Below are 24,047 nucleotides of genomic sequence, written 5' to 3'. Positions count from 1 at the left end.
TGAAAAAAGGAAGAATGTATTCCTTTAAAAGCAAAAGGGAAGAAATCCGCTGCCTAGTTTCAACCAATCTCTGGAAGACAGACTGCATCACAAATACCCGTATAGAATTCAAAGGATAATTCTGATTGGAGCAAGGGAAAACTTCATGGGAAATTTATACTAGTGTTTTATTGGATAAGGGGGGTTTCATAGACATAAAGAAGCTGGTAAGTCAGAAGCCCTGGACAAGATGAATTACACCAAGAGTGTGAGAGTCCTGTTCTTAGCACATCCAGAATTTGCTTGTTTATTTCTTAGGTCCCCTCTCAGCTTCTTGATGACATACCATGAAATCTGTTGCCAAAGTCGTTTACAATCAAGTTGTCGTGTTTACAGGTCCTTGAAAAGCTGGTTTTATTCTTTAATAAATGAGAAACGATGCCATTGTCCCCTACAAAAGAGCTAAGGTTTTACTCGAACCAAATCTGTTTGGAAATGTTAAGCTGGTTACACAGAACTAATGTGCCTCAAGGTGGTCATTCTCTCTGGATTAAAGCCTGGGAACAATGGTGGCTCCTGTTACAAGGAAAATTACAATGGGCCATTATGGAAAGGGACAAAAATCTCTGTTCCCAGAGGGGGGATTGACAAGCTGCAAGTCCCCCTCCGCATGCCAACACAAAAGCCTGATTGCTTCAGATTGTTTGTTTATGCAAATCGAAGGGCAACATTAATTCTAAGAGCGGGGCTGTGGGGTGGTGGGGAGGCTGCTGATTGGCTGGTTTTGGCTCCTGGGTTGGCTACCAAACGGACAAACCCTATCACATTCATTGTGAGCCCTGAAAACCTTTAGGACAAATCTTGTTATTAGATGATGTCAGAGTGAAAGTTTATGTTTTTAGGATAGGTTTTGGAACAGTAGGACCTGCAGCAATAGACCTCCAAGATCCATTCCTTTACTTTCTCAATTGCTTTCCCTAAATCAGACCCCAGTGAACATCATGGCAGACGCTCCTGAGACACTGAGCGGGACAGAGTGTAACGGGGACAGACCACCTGATAATGACCAACAGCACATCAGTCAAACCAGCAAGGACGCAGCTGACGCAGGGGGGACCCAGACATATTACAGTGTTGAACCCAGTCTTGAAGATGTGCCTGCAAGAGGAAGTCAAGAAGAAAGTGGAAACAGTAAAGGAAGCGTGCTACCCGAAGAGCCTGCAGGTGAGAAGAGTCTCCACGGTAAAGGATTTCCTTTTCTCAGCTTAATTGTTTTGATTTACAAGCCTCCTTGACTCCCCCCTTTTATATAAACTCGTATCATACTAAGAAACTGGATCCAAGAACCATAGTCCCTTATCCCAATAGGGGATTCCTATCATAAAGACTCATAATCTAGGTTTGTCTGGTAACTCTGAAATCCCAGTTTTCTCTGCTGAAACCTGAGCATTTTTACTCAGAATAAAGCAGAATAATAGTAACCACCTTTACTGAGTTGTTAGAATAATTTCTAAATGTTAATTCAGTGTTAACTACTGCTATTTATTGTCAGACCCACAAGTCCATTGTTGTTTGAAAAGAGAACTCAGAATTTTAAGATCCCCTTCTGTTCATGTCTAGAGAGGTCTGAAGCCATATGTGTGTGTGTGTGTGTGTGTGTGTGTGCATATATATAAATGTATAAATATGAATATCTATACACACATATATAGAGACTCTAATTGTGGAAGCTAATTACTAAATATACACAATCAATTTTTAAAAAGAATCAGAAAAGTAGAATGATAACTTTTACTAATCATAATTAAAACTAAAGACATCACCTAGAATCGGGATTGATCATTTGTGAACCTTTAACTATATATGTTGTCACTGTTACAGTATTTGTGTTTTCCCCTAGAAAACTCAGAAGAGAACCTCTTTGTTGTTCACAAGGCCATCAAAGATCTTTCTCTCCAAGAAGCAAGTGCTGAGGACATGGCATTCAGAGAAGGTAACAGGAATCCTAGTTTCCTAACACTGTTCAGCTAGATATGATGACAACATTGCATGCAATGTTTTGTGTATGTGCTGTGGAGAAGTGGTTCCAATCAATGACTTCAAAATCTTTCAACTGCTTTGGGCAAATACAAGTCTCATTCTCTGTGGGTTCCACCTTACCCAGTTTTCCAGGTGGCTCAAGCCCCAAATTGTATGAACTAGTCTGACTGGTCGGCATGGCAATGTGATAGCCATGTCTTGATAGATTAGCCCCCTAAATCAAGCTTTCTTTTCAATTTGGTGCTCCAGACAGGTATCAGGCAGCTTCTGGGATGATTCAGAAACAGGTTTAGCATAAAGTCTCTTTTTGACATTCAGTCTAAAGTAACTTTATAAAATGAGTTACTCTATGGGAAAATTTTGTCTGAAAGAATTGTTAACCATTTCTTGTCAAAGAACTGTGCCCCAGAGTGATGAAATTAATTTTGTGCTCTTCACTCAAAATCACAACTATGAGACAAAAAGTACATGGAAGAGGCTATGTTACATGTCTAGTAAAGTCAGTAGACAAGGGTACAACATCTTATGGACATTTTCATCTAAGAAGGTATTTCCATTCAAATAGTTCCTGAGTGCAATGCAGAATGGAATCTGTTAATTTATCACTCTTTCCTTCTCTTGAAACTACAAACAGCTTATCTCCAAATTGAAGTCAGCATGTAGCACCCAATCAATTTAGTTTAGGGCCGTGCCAGGGAAAACACAGGGCAATCAACAAAGGGGCATTTTAGAACACCATGTAAATAGCAGATGCCAAGGAGAACAGGGCTGTGCCTGGGGATTTCTGAATTTCTCCCTTTGCCTAGACTACTCCCACAATATGTAAACAGTCATAGGAAAGTGCTACCAGCAGTGGCCAATATTACTGAGATACTACAGGAGACTATCTCACCGGATAGTAGTCTGTAAAAGTTAAGACTCTGCAAAATGAATTACATAACTTTTTTGCCCCAGTCCTTCTGATTTTAATATGATGAGTCTATCAAGGCAGGGCTCACCATTGTCCACCTACAGCTTCTTTATCAGTCAGGGGACCCGCTGCAAAAAACAGTTTGCTAGGATCTTGGCTTTCAATCAAGTGGAGAGTGAGGGAACTACTGAATTTGCCTCTGCTTAAATCCTTCCCTTCTTCTTTTTTCTTTTTATTTATTTATTTAACATCCTGGCTGCAGTTTCCCCTCCCTCCTCTCCTTCCAGTCTCTTCTCTCCCCGACCCCCGACTCTGTTCCCACCCCCCAATGGGAACAATTCTCTCCACTCCTCTTTTTCTGTTCAGGAAAGGGCAGTCCTCTCATGGATATCAACAAAACATGGCATATCAAGTTACAGTAAGACTAAGCACCTTGCCTTGTGTTAAGGCTGGACAAGATGACCCAGTATGAGAAATAGGGTCTCAAAAGCCAGCAAAAAGAGTCAGAGACAGTCCCTGTTACTGCTGTTAGGAGTCCCACAAGAGGACCACGCTGCATAACTGTCACATATATGCAGAGGGCCTAGTTCAGTTCCATGCAGGCTCCCTGGTTTTCAGTTCAGTCTCTGTGAGCCTCTATAGGCCCAGGTTAGTTAACTCTGAGTTTTCTTGTGGTGCCCTTGACCCCTCTTGCTCCTACAGTCTTTTCTCCCCCTCTTCTGCAGGATTCCCTGAGCTCTGCCTAATATTTGGCTGTGGGTCTGCATCTGTTTCCATTACTGCTGGATGAAGCCTCTCTGATGACTATTGGGCTAGGCACCAATCTATGAATATAGCATAATGTCATTAGGCATCATTACATTGCCATTTTTCCCCCTCCAGTCATGGTAGGTTCTATCCTAGGTCTCTGGGTCATCCAGCCTGTGGGTCTTTTCACAGTGTGCTTCTACTCCGTGACAGAGGCGCTGGTTTTCGTGCCTTTTATTTTCAAGATGGCAAACAGCTGTAAAGTCTCCTAAGGGAATATGCCTGCTAAGAGTATAAAGATGCTAAAAATATTGAGGAAAAACACTAATCAATTTAAATTGAAGGATGAATTTTATTCTTGACAGTCTTAAGCCTGAGTCATGTATATGAAAAAAAGGATCGTGTGTGTGTATGTGTGTGTGTGTGTGTGTGTGTGTGTGTGTGTTATTTTATTTTATTTTATTTTTTGGTGTGTGGGGGGAGACACAACAAAACAAAGCCTACTATCATAGCAAATATCCATGTCCACTTTTTTGCAATGTAACGAATATCAAGGGGAGGATTGACAGCAGCTGTTTAGGACTAGTGTGGGTGGTAATACATGCCTACTTGTCTTTTTCACAGCACATGGAAATGTGGACTCAGAGGAAAAATAAAAGCCTTTGATGAAAACAGACTTACAGGGAGAACTATGAAGGGAGAACAAAGTTGACAACTGCTTTTTACTTTGTTTATAGGCTGCTGTTGCTTAGAAAGAGAATGGGGAAGCCACACACGCTAGCCCTGTTCCCCGTGGATAGATGGTCTTCCACAGAAGCCCGCCACGTGTGCCTTTTCAGGAAACTTCTGCTCCTTCATAATTCTTATACATCAAGAAATACTAGGGAAGTGTGCTAAGATGTTCCAGCTGTTTGGAAACCAATGATTATAGTGCTTAAGCCTTCTAAAAGCCACAACATGGTACCAAATAATCTGTTACTGTCATTTGGAACATCAGGAGAATCTAGCGTTATATACATAGAAGCCCAACATAATTATTAGATCTAGATCCCTATAGGTCAGCAGAAGATCCTGAGCCATGGGTGTGACTCAGTTGTCAGCATATGAGTTCTGAACATCTAGAGACCTTTGATCATCTTTCTTAAAAAGCTTTACTCTATGTACATGAGTGTTTTGTTTGTATGTATGTAAGTGTCTATCTCCTGCCTGGTGTCTGGAGGCCAGAAGAAAGCATTGACCTTCTGGAAGTAGAGTGAGACCACGTTATAGTCTGCCATGTGGCTGTTGGAACCAAACCTGTTGCTGTGAAAGAGCAAGTACCTGTAACCACAGAGGCATCTCTCCAGGCTGCCTTTGCTCTTTTTTATACTTTTTCATTTTTGTATACATTTTATTTTATGTGTATGAATGCTTTGCCTGCATGTATGTCTGTATACCATGTGCATGCCTAGTGCCCATAGAGGCCAGAAGAGGGTATTAGAACTAGAGTTAGGAATGGTTGTGAGGTACCATGTGGGTGCTTGGACTGGAACCTGGATTCTCTGGAAGAGCAGCTAGTGTGCTGTGGATATCACTCTGTATGCTGTGAATGTGTTGCTCTGATTGTTTAAAAAATAAAATGCTGATTGGCCAGAGCCAGGCAGGAAGTGTATGCGGGACAAGCAGAGAAGAGAATTCTGGGAACAGGAAAGCTGAGTCATGAGACGCCCGCCAGCTGTCCATGGAGCAGCATGTAACAGCACACAGGTAAAGCCATGTAACACATGGCAACATATAGATTAACAGAAATGGGCAGAGTTTATGTAAAAGCTAGTCAGTGGTAAGCCTGAGCTAATGGCTGAACAGTTTTAATTAATATAAGCCTCTGTGTGTTTATTTGGGTCTCAGCGGCTGCAAGACTGTGAGACCTAGGGAGCCGGGACAAGGAAAACTTCAGCTACACTAGTGCTCTTAACAACTGAGCCATTTTTCCAGTCCAAGCCTTTGCTCTTCTTTACCATTCAAGGGACAGTGTCAAATGTCAAAGTTATTACTCTGAGTGTAACTAGACACAGGTAGTCATCATTTTTACATTATAATAAAGCTTTCCACTCTGAGGTATTTTTTGTTCTTGAAGGATGTGTTTGTAGATGTAAAATAATTCCAAAGATGTACTGAGTGTGTACATATACATACATCTAAAATATATACATGCACACACATGCATGATACAAATACATACATATATACATATACACACACTCAACATATATATGCATATCTAGTTTTGACAAGGGAAAAATTTTAAGTGTGCCTCAGAGAACAGTAATCTTACTAAATACACCAGTCTATGACAATAGAATTCCAATTGAATGAGGTTGGATTGTAGACATTACTGAAGACATACAATATCCATCAAGCATTTAAAAAACATAAATTCTGAGATATTTATTAAACTATATGAAATGCAGTGTTCTGCAAACTATTTTGACTGTGAAGCCTGTTTGATTGTCTAGATTTATCAGGCAACCCAGAGTCACAGTCCATAAGGCACAAGTTGAAATCTGACTGTCTGGAAGAATGAGTCAGAGGACTACAGGATAGCAGTGAGGTGCTCTGAAACCCCAGCACATCTGACTCACAAATCCATTTTGCTACAGGGCATCCATGGAAGAAGATTCCTCTGAGCAGCAGTGACCTAGAGATGAATACACAGAAGGAAAGGATCGCCCACCAACCTCTAGAGCACCGAGAAGATGACAGTACAACATACCAGGCAACAGAAATAGAGTGGTTGGGGTTCCGGAAATCTACTCCAGTTGACATATTGCATTCTAAATGTGATGAGGAACCAGAAGTTTGGAATGAAGAAATTAATGAGGAAGACGTCGACGACTGCAATGATGACGAAGATGAAGTTCGAGTAATAGAATTTAAGAGGAATCACAGCGACGGTTCTCAGTTAAAAGAGGAAAACCATGCAAGGGAAGACTCCCCGCTAAGCAGCCCCGGCTCCCAGCCAGGGACCCCTGACGAGCAGCCCGTGTTGGGAAAGAAGGGAGATATCTCCAGGAATGCTTATTCCAGATACAATACGATATCCTATCGGAAAATCAGGAAAGGGAACACCAAACAGAGAATTGATGAATTTGAGTCGATGATGCACTTATAAACTAAGAGGGACTGAGAAGCGGCATGAGAGCTAAAGAAAGGTTAACTCCGTTGTGCCTAGAGGTGCCATGTTGGCGAGATGTGCAAGCTTAATGTCTTTTTCACCCTAAAGCAACGTGGAAATAACCATAGACAAAATTCCTTCTGGCAACCTCAAATCAAAAGGCTTTAGACTAATTCTTGGGTGTTTGCTTTTAAAAAGTTAACTAATATAGCGTTATGTGGCAAGCATTGTCCCAAAGGCAAGTCTGGCATGATTTGGCATTAAAAGTAGTAATAGTAAGAGAGTCAAGGGAAAGGAGAACTGTTCATGTGACTCCCATAATTCTTTTGGTGTCTTTCTTTCTTCAGGCCAATGGGAAGCCTGGGATTAAACCCCTCCTCCATTAAACATGGTTATTTTTTATAGATTCTGCCAGTAACTTTTTTTTCCTTTCTGTTTATCTTAAAAAAATACCGTGGCTTAAGTGGTTTTCCTTGGCATCTACTGAGTGAAAATTCAACAGATTGCCTTGCTAGGTGTCACCATTCAGTGAATTTCCTCACTAAAATCCTGAGCAATTGTCAGTCAGAATTCTGTGTGCTAAAGTGCTAGCTTTATGCTTTCAAAATGAATGAAATCCATTGTGAAGTTGCTCCAGGGAGGGGCTAGATGACTGGTGAGCAATAGACTAGAGAATTGTATTGGACAGCTTTATTTTTGTTACTGAAAACAAAATCTTGTCTAGCACAATGGAAATAATTAAAAATAAAAATGGCAATTTTAGCACAATTTTAAGAAAATGCCTTACTCCATTACCACCCGTTCTTGTATTAACAGTATTTCAAAACCATTTTCTTTGCTTAGAAATGAGAGACAATGGCAGTCATAACTGTACTAGTTACTATGAAAATGCAAATAATTATCTTAGACTATTTTAGAAGTAGGGTGTGAGCATCCATATTTTTAGTGAAAAAGCTGATAGTGGTGGGGAATATATACTTTATTGGACCAAAGCCTAAACCAAGAAGCTTAAAATTGTACTTGTGGAGCTTCACTCCAACCAACATGTCAAATAATGCATTGAATATTTATGAAAAGAGTATATTTATACTCTTGGAGAGTTTATTCCACAAATTTTCATTTTGTGCTTCTGTATGTATTGCTTTGAACTTTCTGTTACCACAGATAAAAATATCTTTTGGGTCCAAATAAAAGACAATTCCTTATTGTCTGAATGTAATACAGTCTTCATTGTGCTATCAACCCTTTGTTTGTTTCTTTCTCGTTGGGTGCAAAAGCCTGGGTTAGTCCTACTTAGACGATTGCTTATTTATGTGTAACAAATCCCCGTATTCTCATAGCAGGTTTCTTAATTCTTCCTGGTCATATAATATATTTCCATAGTATCACATACTACTATGGAGTACTTAAAAGACTCAATCTTGAATTTGACTGAAGTACTTCTTTATTCTTCACCCTGCCCATGTAAGATTTGTTACCCTTAAAATGTTGAGCCTGCTAATTTCTTTTGGAACAAATGCAAGCTTTCCAAATAAAATGAGAAAAATTTAGTCTTTTTTCGATAAAGTTGGGTAGGAGATTGATAGACTGGGACAATCTCCTGTTCTAATTTAGATCCTTTCATCATTCTACAGAGACAACCTGTTTGCTTTCCTGGATTCCTGATGAGCCCTATTATTTTCTACTTAACTTCAAAGCACAGTTTTATGTAACAGGGCTACCCTGTTAATCTACCCACATGATGGCTTGTTTGTTAGACATAACTGACAAGTTCCCATGGAGTTTAAGTGGGATGAGTAGTGTATGGCTAAGAAACATGATAAAGATATTAGCATATACGGTACTCCACAAACTCGGACTTTTTAGCTGTGTTCTCTTACCACATAATTCAATTTTAAAACATTCTGTCCACAAAGACTGTTTTAAGGTATGTTCATCTGAGAAATTATTCACGCTCATGGACAAGGTAATGCAGCAGCAGGAGCACATTTGGTAGCATTCTTTGGTATCATTGCACATCGCCATATTCTATTACATACAGCAGGGCCAGAGTTAACACTTGCGTAACATGGTAATGGTAGGTGGATATTTGGGTCTTGGTAATTTGGAAATAGAAATGGTCTTGTTCCTATTGCATGCAGTATATATTAATACATTTTAAACTCATCTGCATCACTATTAATAGATAACCATGCATGAAGGTTTAGCTGAGACTTTATGATTCAAGGTTCAGGGTGGTAACAACTCTGGTACCTGATACCTGATGAGGATTATGTGAATGCTGAAATTTCTTGAATGATTTAAATCTCTTTTGTTGCCAGATCAATGGGAATTAAAGACAGCTTTACTTCTTTGTAAAAATTAGATTTACCTTTCATTTAATGCTATATTTAAAGACATGGAATTTGCCAGCTTCTGTCTCTATCTATCTATCTATCTATCTATCTATCTATCTATCTATCATCTATCTATCATCTACCTACCTTCCTGCTGTTAAATAAAGAACTAACTACCTGGTCTTATTTATTTTCAATAAAAGTTTATGTTCTTTGTTTCAGGTTTCCAAGCTTCTTTCTTTAGAATTTAATGAGAGTTTTTTCCATGTAAGCAGCTATTTAGTCAATTAAGAATGCCACTTCACAAAAAAGTACAAGAACACCTAATTACAGTTAATGTGCATTATTTATTTTTAAAAGATTTTAATGATTATATATGAAATTGTAAGAACTTCTGGTGTTTAGATATATAATGTAAATGAAAAACTTCTATTACTTTAGAAGAAAGTAAGATTTTTGTTTTAGATGCATATTGGCATCAACAATATGAAAAACACATGTTTCTCTTTGTAGTCATTGAGGTTATGCACTTATGCTCTTCTGACACACTGATAGTGATATTTCTAATTTTTTTTTTTTTTTTTTTTTTTTTTTTGGTTTTTCGAGTCAGGGTTTCTCTGTGTAGCTTTGCACCTTTCCTGGAACTCACTTGGTAGCCCAGGCTGGCCTCGAACTCACAGAGATCCGCCTGCCTCTGCCTCCTGAGTGCTGGGATTAAAGGCGTGTGCCACCACCGCCCAGCTATTTCTAAATTTTTACATGACGTGCTACTTGTAGCATATTTTTGATTGAGGAACAGACATTAAGCTTTTCATAGTGACCAAGGAAAACATTTAAAATAAGTAATTCTAGAAAAGGTAAAATTCTAGAGTATAATAAATAAGAGATGTGTTTAATGATTTGAGAAAAGCATCCACTTCTCTTGAAGCCCAAACTTTCATTGTTTTATAATAACAAAAGGGTTATAAAATCCAAAATGTCAAATGTTATACTTTCCAATATTAGAATAGCATATCATGACATAGTAGAAGAGCAAAATGTGTGTTCAAATCTTGAGACACATGGGAAGGATAAGCCAAACAATCAACACACACAGAGAGAGAGAGAGAGAGAGAGAGAGAGAGAGAGAGAGAGAGAGAGAGAGAGAGAGAGAGAGAGAAAACATGTGTAGTGGGCACCAGAAGTCAATCACCCAGAAGATAAGATAACAGGGAAAACACAGTACCAACAAGTGACACTGGTAGCTAGCTTCTAGCTCAGGAGAATATTGAAAATGAAGCTTGAAAGTATTTTTAATATTTTCCTAGAAATTTAAAGTTATTCAGTTGATTCCTTCTGTATAAATAACCTTAGCTGATCAGAAACAAAAGAGGTAACTATTTGGAAGTACTCAGTTAACTCAAATATTTCTTCTATGAGTTTGTTCTCCCATTAACAAACTTGTTAAGGAAATCAGTAGCAAAATCATTCCTTTGATCTTTGCCTTAACTGTCTGTCTGTCTGTCTGTCTGTCTGTCTCTCTCTCTCTCTCTCTCTCTCTCTCTCTTTAATGACCACTTCCTATAGTTAATTTGTATAAAACTAGAAAAATCTTGTCAATTTTTTTTTTAAGAATTAAAGTGTGTATAGAATCCTATAGCCTTCCACAAATGTAATTTAATTTCACTTTCGTGTTAGAGAAACTGCAGACAGGGCGAGTCCATTGGAAACACTGTATAGAAGATTCCTTGCCATTGCTGTATTCCTTTATGTTGTCACACAATACCTAGGGTTTTTATCCCCTCCCAATTTAAAGAAACACTTGCATACACACAATATATGTCCACACACAAGGTGTATATTTTCACAACTGATGTTTTCAAACAGTCAAGTAAAACTTAAAATATATTTTATTAGTTTTAATTGCAACATATAAAACAAAGGCGTTATCTGTGTACTCATTTTTAACCACTGTCTTTGAACTGGCAGATAGAGGTCAATATAAACGAATTTGTTTTCACTCATTTTATGGTGGTTGCCATTATTAGGAATTCCACATATTTGAAATTGGTCTTCATGTTGGAAAATGCAAATTTCCACATTGGTTTGTGTTTGTACAATGGAGAACTCACATAAACCTGCAAAGGGACCAGATGGAGACAGTAATTGTCAGTTTTTACCTCAGGTTAAAACAGACATTGAATCTGCACTATGGATTGTTTTTACTTTCTTTCATACGCGGGCACCCTAACATATGAAACACCACCCACCAAGCCTCACGGAGGAACACACACAGACACCCCAACATCTGAAACACCATCCACCAATCCTCACTGAGGAATGTATGCAGACACCCCAATATCCGAAACACCATCCACCAATCTCAGAGCAACATAACACTTTATGTGGCTTAAGCAAAATATCCATGGCATGAGTATTTGTCAAAAATAAACATTCTGTACAATAGCTTTGTTTATCAGTTCTCTTTTCCTAGGTAGTTGGCTTGCAGCAATCATTGAATACCCCATGTGGCAGTTGTAAAATCACTATAATACAATCTGTAAAGTGAATTGAAGTTAAAGCCTGTGGCTTGTGTTTTAAATTGAAGGGGTTTCCAAAATTTTATTTTCTATCTCTGTTAAAAATGAATTATTTGTCAGTTTTGCTTGAAGGTTGGAAGGGAGAAAGGGTAGAAGGGAGTTGGGTACTGTGATTCATAGTGAAGCAGCTCTCTAGATCTCTGTCAGGTTGGTCCAGCAGGTGGAGAAGTCTTCCATCACATCAAGACGGTGAATCAACACAAGAGCTATGAGGGTTGTCACAAACATCTATACTTCAGCTGCTCAACAGAGAAGCCCAATCTTGATTTCCTGGTTATGAAACATTCAAGAGAGACCAAAAAGCTTTTACCCAACCTCATTTCCTTATCTTGAAACCAGTAATGAACAACCTGGGGGGCTTACCTGAGCTTGCCTACATTGATAACCCTATTACTTTAAAAAAGGAATGGCCATGGCATGTGCTAGTGGGCATACTTTTGGGAGACCAGATAGAATGATTCTATTCTGGGTTTTATCTGTTGTTAATGGGATGATCACATCCTTCCTCAGTGTAAGAAAGAGACAGACACCTCCCTTATTATATGGAGGAAAGAAAGTTGTATACAAGCCAATAAGATCAGCACACACAAAATCTAGGAGGGTATATGCACTCAATGATAATTAGTTTCTCTTTTCCCTTCATTTCTTGTAGTTCTGTGGTTTTTATATGAGCTATTGGGGTCTTTGCATAAGATCTGACATTTTGGCTATGTTCTACATAAAAGTGAAAGTGTTTGAACAACAAGAAGCAAGCTGGTGCTACCTAGTAGGCCTCAACCCCATTATCTTGCCCAAGAGTTCCTTGAAAATCATTGTAAGCCCATTCATGAAATTAGGACATGCTAGGAATGTTGAAGTCTTATCCATTCTAAGTGATGTCCATGACCCTTTGCAATCTTTAAGCCAACACTAGAAAGAAGGTTTTCTAATATCTAGAAGAACGCTTCTGAAGTAGTGCGGGGGAAGCCGATGATGCATTGCGATCATGGCACGGCTGGTTTTGCAGTCCTGTGAATGACAGATAATTGAATGTCAGCAAGCAGAACTGAGCAAATTTGACGCTCATGATAAAACAGCACCGTAGCAACAACAGCTGTGTCATCCCACGGGAGGGGAGGGGGGGTTCTGCATAACTGTTGAAAAGAGAAAGCAGTGTGCACTCTGAAGGGTGAGGAAGCACTCCCAGCATTCAGGAAGTTAGTATTTTGATCCAATTAGTTCTATAACTTATTAGCAAGGCTATTCCGTGTTCAAGTTGACAAGATGCATAGGCATATTTCTAAGAAAAGGCAATAAGCTAAGCCAAGTCAAGGAAATGGGAAGCTCCTGATAACCCATCCTCCTGTTGGAGAATTCTCTTGGACCACGAAATGTTACCTCAAGGGTTTGTCATTACATGTAAAAGATGCCGTAGTAGGATTTATACACTAATTCTTGTCTTCTAAAAACAAATTTGGGAGATAATGCTTCAAGAAACGTTGGCAGTAGATTTGAGAATCAGTCAGTACTTTCAAGGCGAGGCCCACACAGATTCCTAACTCATGACTAATTCCTTGCATCTTAGGGTAAGTGGAAAAATGTATGGTAGAGAGTTTGTTGAAATTTTACCCCTAAATAAATACATGATGTTTCAAACAAAGCCTTTGTTCTCCTGACAGTACTCAGAGGTAACTTTATATAATATGTATTCTGGGTAAAGTTTGGTAGTACATTGAGCAGGCTACACAGAAGCTTCTCTTGGGGAAAAAAAATAAAAACATTTACTTTCTTCACTTACAAAGGTGGGTCGATCCAAAGCATGCCTCATCTGTTGCTAAAAGGACTTGATTTTTCTTTGAAGAAACTGTCCTTGGATAAAATAGACACTCTATAGACCAGAGGGCAGGGGGATGTTCAAGGTGTCTCAGTTACATGAAAATGACATGGATCACTCAGTGTACTGTTTAGTCACTGACTCAATTAGCTCATTAGCAAAGACTTGTATATTTTGTTTGCTTGTTTTTGTTTTTTTCTTCCTATATGACTATTTTAGAAAGAATTATCTCATTTTCAAAATATTCTCTTATCTCATTTCTAATCATCAGTTACTGGAATGAAACATCTTAAATATACTGTATATGCTGTAAATGTATAAAGAAAAAATGTTTTCTTTCCCATTATTCATTGATAGTCATGATTTTTTGGTAACTAATTGGTAGATAAAATTAAGTGTCAAATAGGAAACCAGAACTAAAATGCTCAGTTTTACCATAATATCATGTGAACAAAGATTTAAATCCACCAGTAAGAATAAGCATGGCCAGTCTGAAGGGGTGAAGCTTCAGTAAGGAAGTTGGCTTATCTCCTTTTGAAGGACCACAGTGGGCAAACTCAGATCAAACTGGTGGTTGAGTCACACCTAGAGATTTGAATTCTTACCCCGTTCACCCCAATTGGTCTGTAGGAGTTTTCAGATGGGCAGTTTTTCTCCTAACATCAATTTCCTTACCAAAAGGATTATAGTAGAGCATGGTCCCTAAGCTTTCTTCTGCAGTGCTTAAGGATTGGTATACCTAATGTGAGAGCTCAGTTTGGATAAAGAAACATTTAGCTTTCTATGGCTGGCCTGTGTTAGTTTCAGGTCCACATGAGGGTTTTGCTCTGTCTTTCCCCCTCAGAAGTACCACATTCCCTTCTTTATTTTGTCAAGTCTGGGACAAGTCTTTACTCAACTATCTCCTCAAATTGTTCACCTCCTTTTCTTCCTTTTAAATTCATGTCTGCTTTGGCATGTATTAGAGTATTTAGCATACTTCATCCAAGTGAATATTGGTAAATCTAGTGTAGTATTTTTATTGTTTTAGTATTTCAAGGTTTGTCCTATTCTTCTGTATCATTTCTGCCTTAATTTTATCAATTCTTCTCACTCTGTGTTGAGATGTTCCATGATCAAGTGCAAGTTTAGTTAACACAGTGTGTTGTCACCCAAACTCCTATCTTTCTTTACATTAAAGAAATACAAAAACCTAAGAAATTACTGCTATGACGAGGTTTTGTTTTAAAATGTAGCATTATTAAAAAGCACAAAACGAATGGAAAGAACACACAGAATTAATTACATGAAGGCTACTTCCTTTCCACTTAATTTTTTTCCCTTACTGCTTCAGATTTGGAAGAAAACTTTCTGGTCATCCAGATCAACACCCCCATTAGAAAGAGGTCATGGAGAGTTATCAGTACTGCTATACACTTTCAGGTAAACATGGTCAGTGTCTCTGTGCAGCTAGCTGCGTCTTCCCAGTGTGAGAATCCATGTAGATGAATTTGATGAAAGCAGAATCCAGTTGGTTTTACCTCCTCTCATGGGCCAGAAGAACTGCTCAACTAGCAGTCATGATCATGACATCATGACATGTCTTCAATTCTGGTTACCTGTGAAAGCACATGAGGAAGACTTGCAGTATGCACCACAGCCCTGAGCAGGGCATAAACACTTCCAAAGGCCACCCAGAGTCGAAGAATTCCAGTCCAGTGGTGGCCTGTTTCCCTGAGTTATCCTTTGGTGCTTAAAAAAAAAATCTTCCATTTAAATGCTATTAAAATGGAAAATTTAAATGACTAAGGAGAGAAATACAGTCACCAACTTGGGTTTGATTTTCACAGAATCTGGTGGGGGGTTAACCAGATAAAACATTCCTCTTTAGCCTTCATAGTATTTTTCAAATTTCCACTTTTGATATGGTTCCATTGGGTTACAAGTGGCCATTTTCAGGGTCTTCTGAGAAAAATTCCCTTCCATACATAACAACTGCTGATAGTTTTCAAAAACAATGTGATCCACCTGAAGAGAAAGAGGATATGGGAGTGAACTACAAGACTAAATTTGACATATGAAGACAGAATAAGCAAATTGTATTTTTATTCTCCCAGGAACTCTCTTAAATTAAATTAGCGACATAAGCACAAGCTTTGGAAAACATCAAATTTGTCTCTGTCTCAAACTAATTGATCCAGCTTCTCTAGCTGAAAAATTTTAATTCTGCAGGAAGCAAACAGTCATTTTTTTTTCTAGTGATATGGCTGATAACTGTATCATTTAAAGGAAAAAGTCTGGTTAGCACTTAATATACTGAATGACTACTTCATTAATGGTGGCAAAGCAAAAATCATGGAGTATGTCAGGAAGCAAGTTTATTAATTTATTAATCCAGCTCACATCTTAGAATGTTTATGTGTATTAGCAAATGCTAGATACATTGTATTTGTGATCTCCCCACTTAAGCTCTGACAATATAGAATGCCAAATGTTCAGATTTAGTTAGAACAAGACGAGGGTATTTCAGATGACCTTAATGTTGCTCAATATTTATTAAAAGTGAGAGATAATTTACTTTATAATTTTTAACTCATAAATCTCAATTTTCCATAAATATGACCATGATTAGTTATTAATGAGCTATTTTAATATACTTTTTTAAACCCAAACAGGGGAGACTTTCATGCTAAAGCAAATATTATGACTTACAGAACCTTGGAAATACGATGTTTGCATCGTGTATTTAAGTTGTGCAAAGTAGGTGGCCTTGAAGCAAATCATTCAGCATTGTCTATGTTCTGTGGTGAAGACAGAGGTAACTAAATCACTACCTTCCCATCTATAGACTCATAGGGACCAGCAATAGGGAAGCCTTCCATGCTGTGCTCCAAATGTGACACCTTGAGTGGGCGGCAAAGTCCAGAGTATGGGGTAGGGGGATGGACTGACTTAGGGAACACTTTACAATGCAAATTTAGCAGTCTATCATTTCAACAAGTCATTGTTATCTAGAGTTAAACTCTAAAAAGAAAGAGGTTCCTGTTATTCAGTCTCTCTCCATTTCTCTTGTTCTTTAAGACTTACATATCTCAGGGACTGCTCTAGTTGTATCTTGAAGGCCACTCCTCCCCCAAAGATGTGTTAAGACTTGGTCCCCAGGGTACAACTGTTGGGGGATGGTGAAATCTTTGAGACGTGTTTGAGGCTTAGATTCATAGGTCACTGGGCAGTGTCTGTGATGAGCACTGTGTGGTCTTTGTACTCTCCTTTACTTTCTGGGCATGAATGGAGCCATGTTCTAACCTATTCTTTTCCTGTGATGTAGTGCTTTACCACAGACCCCAAACAACAAGGCCAATCTAGGGTAGACTCAGACCTCTAAAATGGAGCTGACTCAATCTTTTTCCCTTTAATTGTCTAAGGCAGTGGTTCTCAAGCTTCCTAAAGCTGCAACCCTTTAATACAGTTCCCCATGTTGTGGAGATTCCAAGCATAAAATGTTTGTTGCTCCTTCATAACTCTAATTTTGCTACTGTTACAAATTATAATGTAAATATCTATGTTTTCTGATCGTCTTAGGTGATCCCTTCGGAAGGGTCATTCGAATCCCAGGGGGTCGTGACCCATAGGTTGAGAACTGCTGATTTAAGGTCTTTTTCTAAAGCGATAGCCAGGGACTTCAGCAGGTTTGTATGATGACTGTTAATAGAAAAAAGAAAAAGGAGAGAGAGAGAGAGAGAGAGAGAGAGAGAGAGAGAGAGAGAGAGAGAGCAGGCCATCTACCTCTGTGACTATATAGACACATCGCAAGGGGACCAAATGGCAGAGGGCAGCTATGTAGTGCATCACAGACAGATTTCTAGTTTCTGTTATCTTAGTTAATTATCTCTTCCAAGTCAGCTTACTGGGGAAGAGCTACTCTTAAGTACTTGCTCACTGTGTATCCTTGCCAGGAGTCACTTCTTCAGAGAAGAGATGCTTTGGTTTTCATTGTCTCTTTCTTTCCTCCACAGTGCAGTGTTAAAGAAGTAGGAGGTGTGATATAATTGAGTCGATAGATAATCATGAAATTTCCCCCAAAGCATAAAAACTGAAAAGAGAATTTTATACACTAATAATTCTCTATTTGACAGTATCAACTGACAATAATAACCCTTATCAGTAAGAAGAGCGTGCCCCCCCCCATTAAAATATACAGCTGGGGGTGGTGGCACATGCCTTTAATCCCAGCCAGCACTCAGAGGCAGAGGCAGGTAGATCCCTGTGAGTTCGAGGCCAGCCTCATCACAGAGCAAGTTCTAGGACAGCCAGGGCTACACAGGGAAACCCTGTCTCAAAACCCCTCCCCCCTCAAAAAATTAAAATATACTGCTGGAGAATGAGTGTCTTGCTTTGATTTTGGCTCTGAGTAGGAAGAGAATGACTGAATGAGACAGCAAAAGAAGGACAACCTAACAGACAGGGACACCCCCAAAATAAAGTGGCTTTCCTTTGGGGCCGGCTCTGGGCAGAATCATGATCTCTGTATCGCCCTGGGTCTTGTTTCTTTTCTGTTGCTGTGATAAAATCTTGAGGAGAACAACTTCAGGGACAGCAGGGGACTTCAGTCACAGTTCAAGATTACACCCCACAACTGTGGGGGAACTCACAGTGGTGGGAGTTGGGAGAAATAGTCACATCTCCTACACAGAAAAGAAGCAGAGACTGAGGGACAAATGTTACATAGCTCTCCTTTCTCTGCTTCACACAGCCCAGGATCCCCTTCTGAGGGAACGGTCCCCCTCAAAATTAAGATGGGGCTTCCCACACCAATTACCATAGTCAAGACCATCTCTGCTAGGCATGCTCAGAGGATACCTCTAACCACAACACCAATGCCCGCAAGGCATTTGATGACTGCATGCTAGTGAGATGGCAGAAACTTGAGAAGACAGTCCTGACCTGAGACTAGGCCTACTATCTCAAGATTCTACGACAAAGCTGATGACCTTCCTTGAATCCTAAGCAAACACAACCAAGAGAAACTGAATGGACTTTGAGGATAAATACAGTCACACTGGGGTGTTTTGTTAGGATAACAACTGTGTTGGAAACAGTCTCCTCGAGCCTGTTTTCAACAGGTGATGTGTTATCACCAAATGCAAAGTTGGCAAGACAGACACACACACGCAGTCAGCCTCCTGTAATCAGTTGTCTTTTCTGTGGAGCCACACAGGGATGAGGAAAAGACCCGTTTTCCCGGAGGGAGAGCACAAGGGGAGCTGGAACCATTCTAAGCAGCAGCACTTGCAGGAAGCATGCCGCTTCTTGCTTTTTCCGTGGCTTCCATCTCTAGGCTCTTCTGTTAACCAATGAGAATAAGTTTCAAAAATACATATGGCATTGTTGATTTTGATTGAAATGGATTTTAGAATCTAAGATGGTGGTAGCAATATAATGGCAAGAAATGAGTGCCTTCGATTTAAATCACTCATTTGACATCCATTTTGAAAAAAAGCAAACAAAACCAAAAATAAAAACAAAACATTAAATATTTACAGAAACTCTATGTCCTTGAATGAACCTTTATACTGCCTCTATACTGCCTCTTATACTGCTGAGGAGGCTGATATTCAGTTTTCTGTCCCCTTCGACTGCAAGTTGACTTGGTGGGATAGGGGTGGCACAGGCATTCTGCTTACCAGCTCTGGACTAAAGCCCGAGGTTGACTTGTGCAGCCACTTGAGTTTGTTGTCTCTGTTATCACATGGCTGGAGTCTCAGGGATCCTTGATCAGTGACGGGCGCCATGCACCACTCTCCATGCTTAATAAGTCTTACCCAGCTATAGTTAAATTGTTGAAGCTGTAGAGAATGAGCACAGGAAAGACCATTCAGATAGCAAGCAGAGGCTGGGGATGTTGCCAAAGACTTTCATCAGCAATAGGTGAGACCATGGGTAGATGCCCTGATCTGATGGGTATGTGTATTATTTAACCTGCCCACTGTCATATTCCTCATTGTTTTGTTGGATAGCAAGACTATCTATCTCTTTTGGTTTCTGTAGTGATTTTCAGGTGTCTAGGTCAGTAGCCCAAGTAAGTGCTAAAATTGTGATTCTCGAGCCTCAGCCTCCCTGACAGTTAGAATCACAGGTCTGTGTCACCATGACTGGCTTCAGTTGGGATTTAATGTAGACTGAAAGGTCATCTTAAAGACATGGTGGCAAATCCCGCCACTCAAAGTGTAGTCCCTGAATCAACATCGTGCTACCCAGAAATCTTGACTCTCGGCCCCATCATGGGCCCTGTGAGTGAGAGTCTATCCTACCAAACTCCCAAGGTGATTTGTGGGAGTTTCTGTGTCTGAGAACCAAGGACAGACAGCGGAATAGGAGGCCATGTAGTGACTAAGGTAAGCTGGACCACACCTTAGAAAGGGTTTAAAGTAAAACCCTAAGAAAACTTCTAGTTAAGTAAGGGACAGGGATTGAGGGTGGAGCTGAGTATTTCATTTCCTCTGAGTGTTCTAGATGAATACAAGTCAGGTATTAAACCTCATCAGTTCTGCTTCAACCGAATTAGCTTTCTCTACATCTTGTCCTTTTTGTTATTCAAACAAACCACTAGTAAGAGAAACTCAAAAGGAGCAATAGAGCTAAACTGTGATGGAGCTTTCTGGAATGCAGTGGCTCTACTATGCATACTTTGGTCTTACCTTCCCAAGTCATTGGTGTTCAAGAGCAAAAGCTGAATTTCTGGTGAAATATTGATTTTACAGGTATGCTAAGTTCCTATGGTGATAGTTTTAAAAGAATGGATAACTGACTATTTTCATATATTTTCAACTAACTCTACAGTTGGTTTTTCTATAATTTATGACTATCTCCATTGTGAATTGTTAATAAGTAAAATTCATTTTTCCAGTTGATTCTTTAAACTTATCATTTTATCTCTTTCCTAATTATGAAAATGCTTCCTTGGCTTCAGGTTTATAATCCACAGCAGAATTATGCTGACAGATATGTCTTCTCTTCTCGGGGCAGCTTGGGACTAAGATGTGGAAATGGGATATGCTTCAAGGTAAAAACCACGATGCTTATATCAGGACAAAGAAGTAAGGCAGCAAGATGAGGCCATCATCACAAAATGATCTGTCTATCAAAGCACAATCCACAATCTGGAGGCTGAATTGTACACATGAATCAGTGTTCCTGTGAATCCTATTTAGCATCCAAAGCAGAGAGCATTCCCATGTGGGGTGCAGATGCCGGAGAGGGAGGCATAATCATTTGGAGCTCACCTCCAGCATGACAGGAGGAGTCCTTCTCTGTTTTTCCTGGCCCCACTCCACTCCCTCTTATTCACGCGCTCTGATTTTGTGATCATTTTGCTAAAAGGCTTCCCATCAAGGATCATAGTTTAGGGCATGTCCATCACTCCCTTAAGATACTGGAGGAGAGGAATGTAATCAGAGAATAAAATGGGCTCCTCAAGATGGCTGCTTAGAAACATGGTCTCTACCCATTGATAAACATTAAATTTTATTATTGTTGTTATGTGCATGAGCGTGTGTGATACTTATATGTAGGCATGCATGCCACAGACGGTCTGTGGAGGTCAGCGGAGTAGTGTAGAACTGCTTCTTTCTGTATACTTTCGTGTGGGTTTCTGGGATTGAACTCAGGCCTGTTTAGCAAGCACCTTTACCCACTGAGCCATCCTGCCAGCCACGTCCTAGGCACTTTGTGTGTATCATGACCACCAACATTTACAGAGTCCCAGCATTAGGTAGTCGTTACCAGCTCCAGTGTGTTGCCAGTTCATTTCAGCTTTAGAGTGAGGCACTGTCTTCACGGCTACTTACAAAGGTTTAAGATGGCATATGCTAAGCCAGTTTCGCAAGAAGAAAAGTCAAGACTAAATCCATCACGGAGCAATGACTTCATTGCCAACAGTCCCCCACCCCCTTTACATTGCTTCTCTGTCGAGTGGCACTTCCTTATACCAGACGATTGATTACATTGACATTTAGACATCTATGGATTTCTCCTGGACAGAGGTCAATCGTCAAGTGAGCAACAAGCTTGTCAGTCATGATTCCTGTCCACGACTGAGGAGCAGAGAACCCAGCTGAGTCTACCTGACTGCTCCCGTCACAGTCTTCCAGCGTGGCTGTGGTATTTTCGATGGACACACACTTGCCCAGGGCCACATTCACCAGCTAAGAAGCAGAACACAAAATGCTCATTAAGAACAAACATATCTTAGTGTATAACAAAGCATCCAGACACATATCGAAAGTAGAGGGTTGACTACCATAAGGTTAATAGATAGTCAATAGATTAGCAAAAGTTTGCAGCAGATGACTGTCTTGGTCACAGCTCTAGTAGAGACACAAGGTGATCCTGTCAGAGCACAGCTTCAATCTGTCGGTGTCAGCCTGTGATTCAGCCGGAGTGGCAACAAACAGCAGCTTCTCATTAACTCCTTCCTGGAATGCTGAATGAAAGTGAGCAAATATTGCTACAGGAATGAAGGAGAGGGTTTTTTTTTTTTTGGCTTGAATATATCCCAATGCCTATTTTAAAAGTCAGTGCACACACCTCTAATTTCATCAAGCCAAGAGTTACAGGCTGTGGTTTCTTGGATGACCCCTCTAAGTGATCTGATTTCTTGGGCACTGAACCCTAGATAAATTGAGTCCTTCAGAGAACAGCAGATTCCGGTTGATTCCCTGTCAGACTCTTCCTAATGACTCAGTCAAGCTACGACTCATTGCAGGCAAGTCATGGAAAGCGAAGGCAGAGCCAGGCATACAGGCCCTTTCTGCAGACTCAGGGTTTTAATGAATTTACAGGGTCAAATATGGAGGAAGCTTTCCATCAGTCACCATCTAATGCAGAGAATGTTGATTCCCATGCCTTCTCTGACATCCTGGGCAGGACTAACAGGAAGGTAGGTTAATAATGCAATTTAGGTTTTTCAATTTGCTGGAGGTGCTCTGTAGAGGAGAAATTAGGCATGTTCCAGGAAAGCCTGCTAAGCTTGGGAGGTTGTAACCATGTTTGTGTTTCGTCAGCTTTTATGGGGTGCCATAACAATGGAGGCCATGTTGGCCACAGGATCACCAGATTTTGTAGCAGGGTGTCTAGCGGGCTGGTGTCTACTTGTGAAAGCGTGACTTTCTTAGCTTGAAGATAAGTAGGGAGTCATTTGTGGGGTCAGAAAAATGCAAACGAAGCAATGAGAAGGATTACTGGACTCTGTAAGTAGGAAGACATGTCCTCACAGAAACCTGTGGGGAGTGTGAGATGTGGGCATGTACCAGTCAGAGAACTGGGACTGAGCTCATCCTCAGAAAGACAAAACCTGAACTGACCTTTGGCCCGTGGGTACTGGAGAAAGAACTCATCTACAAGAACAGGGAGGAAAAGATGCTTTCTGAGAATGTGAAGTCACACGCTGACCTTCATTTGGGTTTGAAATAAAAGTATGCCCTACCTGCTTGAGCTAGGAACCCTTCCTGGCCTTTAAGGAATATAAGGAAATATCAGTTTTCCTGATTCGTAATTTCTAAGGTGTCTGACTCAGGAGGACACAGGAATTCTAGGGGGACGGATCTCCATTAAAAGAAAATCTTCAAAATGTTCCATTCACAGCTTCAAATGGTAAATACAGGCACATCTGCCCGCCATCAGTAGGTCTGAGCAGTAGCAGCATGCAGAAAAGATGCAATGGTACTCTAAGTTCAGGGAGCATGAACAGACGGACAGACATGGGGTAGAGCCAGTTCTGGACTGCAAAGAAGGAAATGGAAAACCTCATTGTTCTTTGGGTCCTATCAGAGAAATGAGTCCCTTGTCTTCATGGACCATTCAGAAATTATCCTACCATAAAATAAGTTTGGAAAACCCTGGCTCCAACACAGCTGAATAAGTTGCCTTCCCTCAGAACTTCTCAGAGCCTTCCAAGTGAGAACACACAGCGGGTGCTCAGGACACACAGTGTGTTCTTTCCCAGGTCTACTTGACTGTGGACTCCTGGTGGAACAACTAACATTGCCCAGAAAGTGTTTGGGAAGGTTTAGATGGTTTTGTTGTTTTTGTTTTATTTTGTTTATGTTGTTTTTTTGTTCGTTTGTTTCATTTCTAACAGTTCCATCCTGCAGGCCTTGGAAGGCACTGGAACATAAGCAAGAATTTCTCCTCCTGGGTCCTTCATGTAAACCATTTCAATGTAATAATAATAATAATAATAATAATAATAATAACAACAACAACAACAATAAGTATTGTGTAGATTTTATACTTTCTGTGTTGAATTATTTCATTTTCCCAATGTCAAATGTAGAGAACTCCATATTTAATTACATAATTGTTAAATCTTAGGCATAGGCTGTTTGCTAATAATGTTCTGCAAAGGAAAAATACTACTGTTGAAGCTGTTTATTGATTTCAATATTTTTGACTATGAGAAATTACAATAAAAAATTTTCAATGGACTTAAATTTCTAGATGTGTAGGTTGA

General features: G+C 39.8%; 2 protein-coding genes across 3 annotated transcripts in view; one reads left to right on the top strand and one right to left on the bottom strand.

Annotated features, from left to right (window-relative positions):
- Window positions 1-794: 794 nt before the first annotated feature.
- Window positions 795-8,072, top strand: Ermn (ermin). Of its 2 annotated transcripts, none has more exons than XM_028873697.2 (3): window positions 795-1,221; window positions 1,880-1,972; window positions 6,316-8,072. In XM_028873697.2, exons 1-3 carry the CDS (start codon window positions 981-983, stop codon window positions 6,825-6,827), a joined length of 846 nt encoding a protein of 281 aa, XP_028729530.1. In that variant the 5' UTR covers window positions 795-980; the 3' UTR covers window positions 6,828-8,072. The 2 variants fall into 2 exon arrangements, with proteins under 2 accessions (XP_028729530.1, XP_028729588.1); XM_028873755.2 differs by having other exon boundaries at window positions 796-1,203.
- A 2,539-nt stretch (window positions 8,073-10,611) lies between these two features.
- Window positions 10,612-24,047, bottom strand: part of Galnt5 (polypeptide N-acetylgalactosaminyltransferase 5) — a 47,268-nt gene continuing 33,832 nt past the window's right edge. The window contains exons 8-10 of the mRNA XM_028873872.2: window positions 21,661-21,741; window positions 19,222-19,383; window positions 10,612-15,565 (exon numbers count right to left, since the gene is read on the bottom strand). Of these exons, the coding sequence (XP_028729705.1) occupies window positions 15,425-15,565; window positions 19,222-19,383; window positions 21,661-21,741 (384 nt within the window). The 3' untranslated portion in view covers window positions 10,612-15,424. The remainder of the gene's footprint in view (window positions 15,566-19,221; window positions 19,384-21,660; window positions 21,742-24,047) is intronic.

This window comes from Peromyscus leucopus, chromosome 4 (assembly GCF_004664715.2).
Source record: "Peromyscus leucopus breed LL Stock chromosome 4, UCI_PerLeu_2.1, whole genome shotgun sequence".
Taxonomy (NCBI): domain Eukaryota; kingdom Metazoa; phylum Chordata; class Mammalia; order Rodentia; family Cricetidae; genus Peromyscus; species Peromyscus leucopus.
Note: the sequence above shows the minus strand (reverse complement) of the source record. Positions and strands in the feature narration are given on the sequence as shown.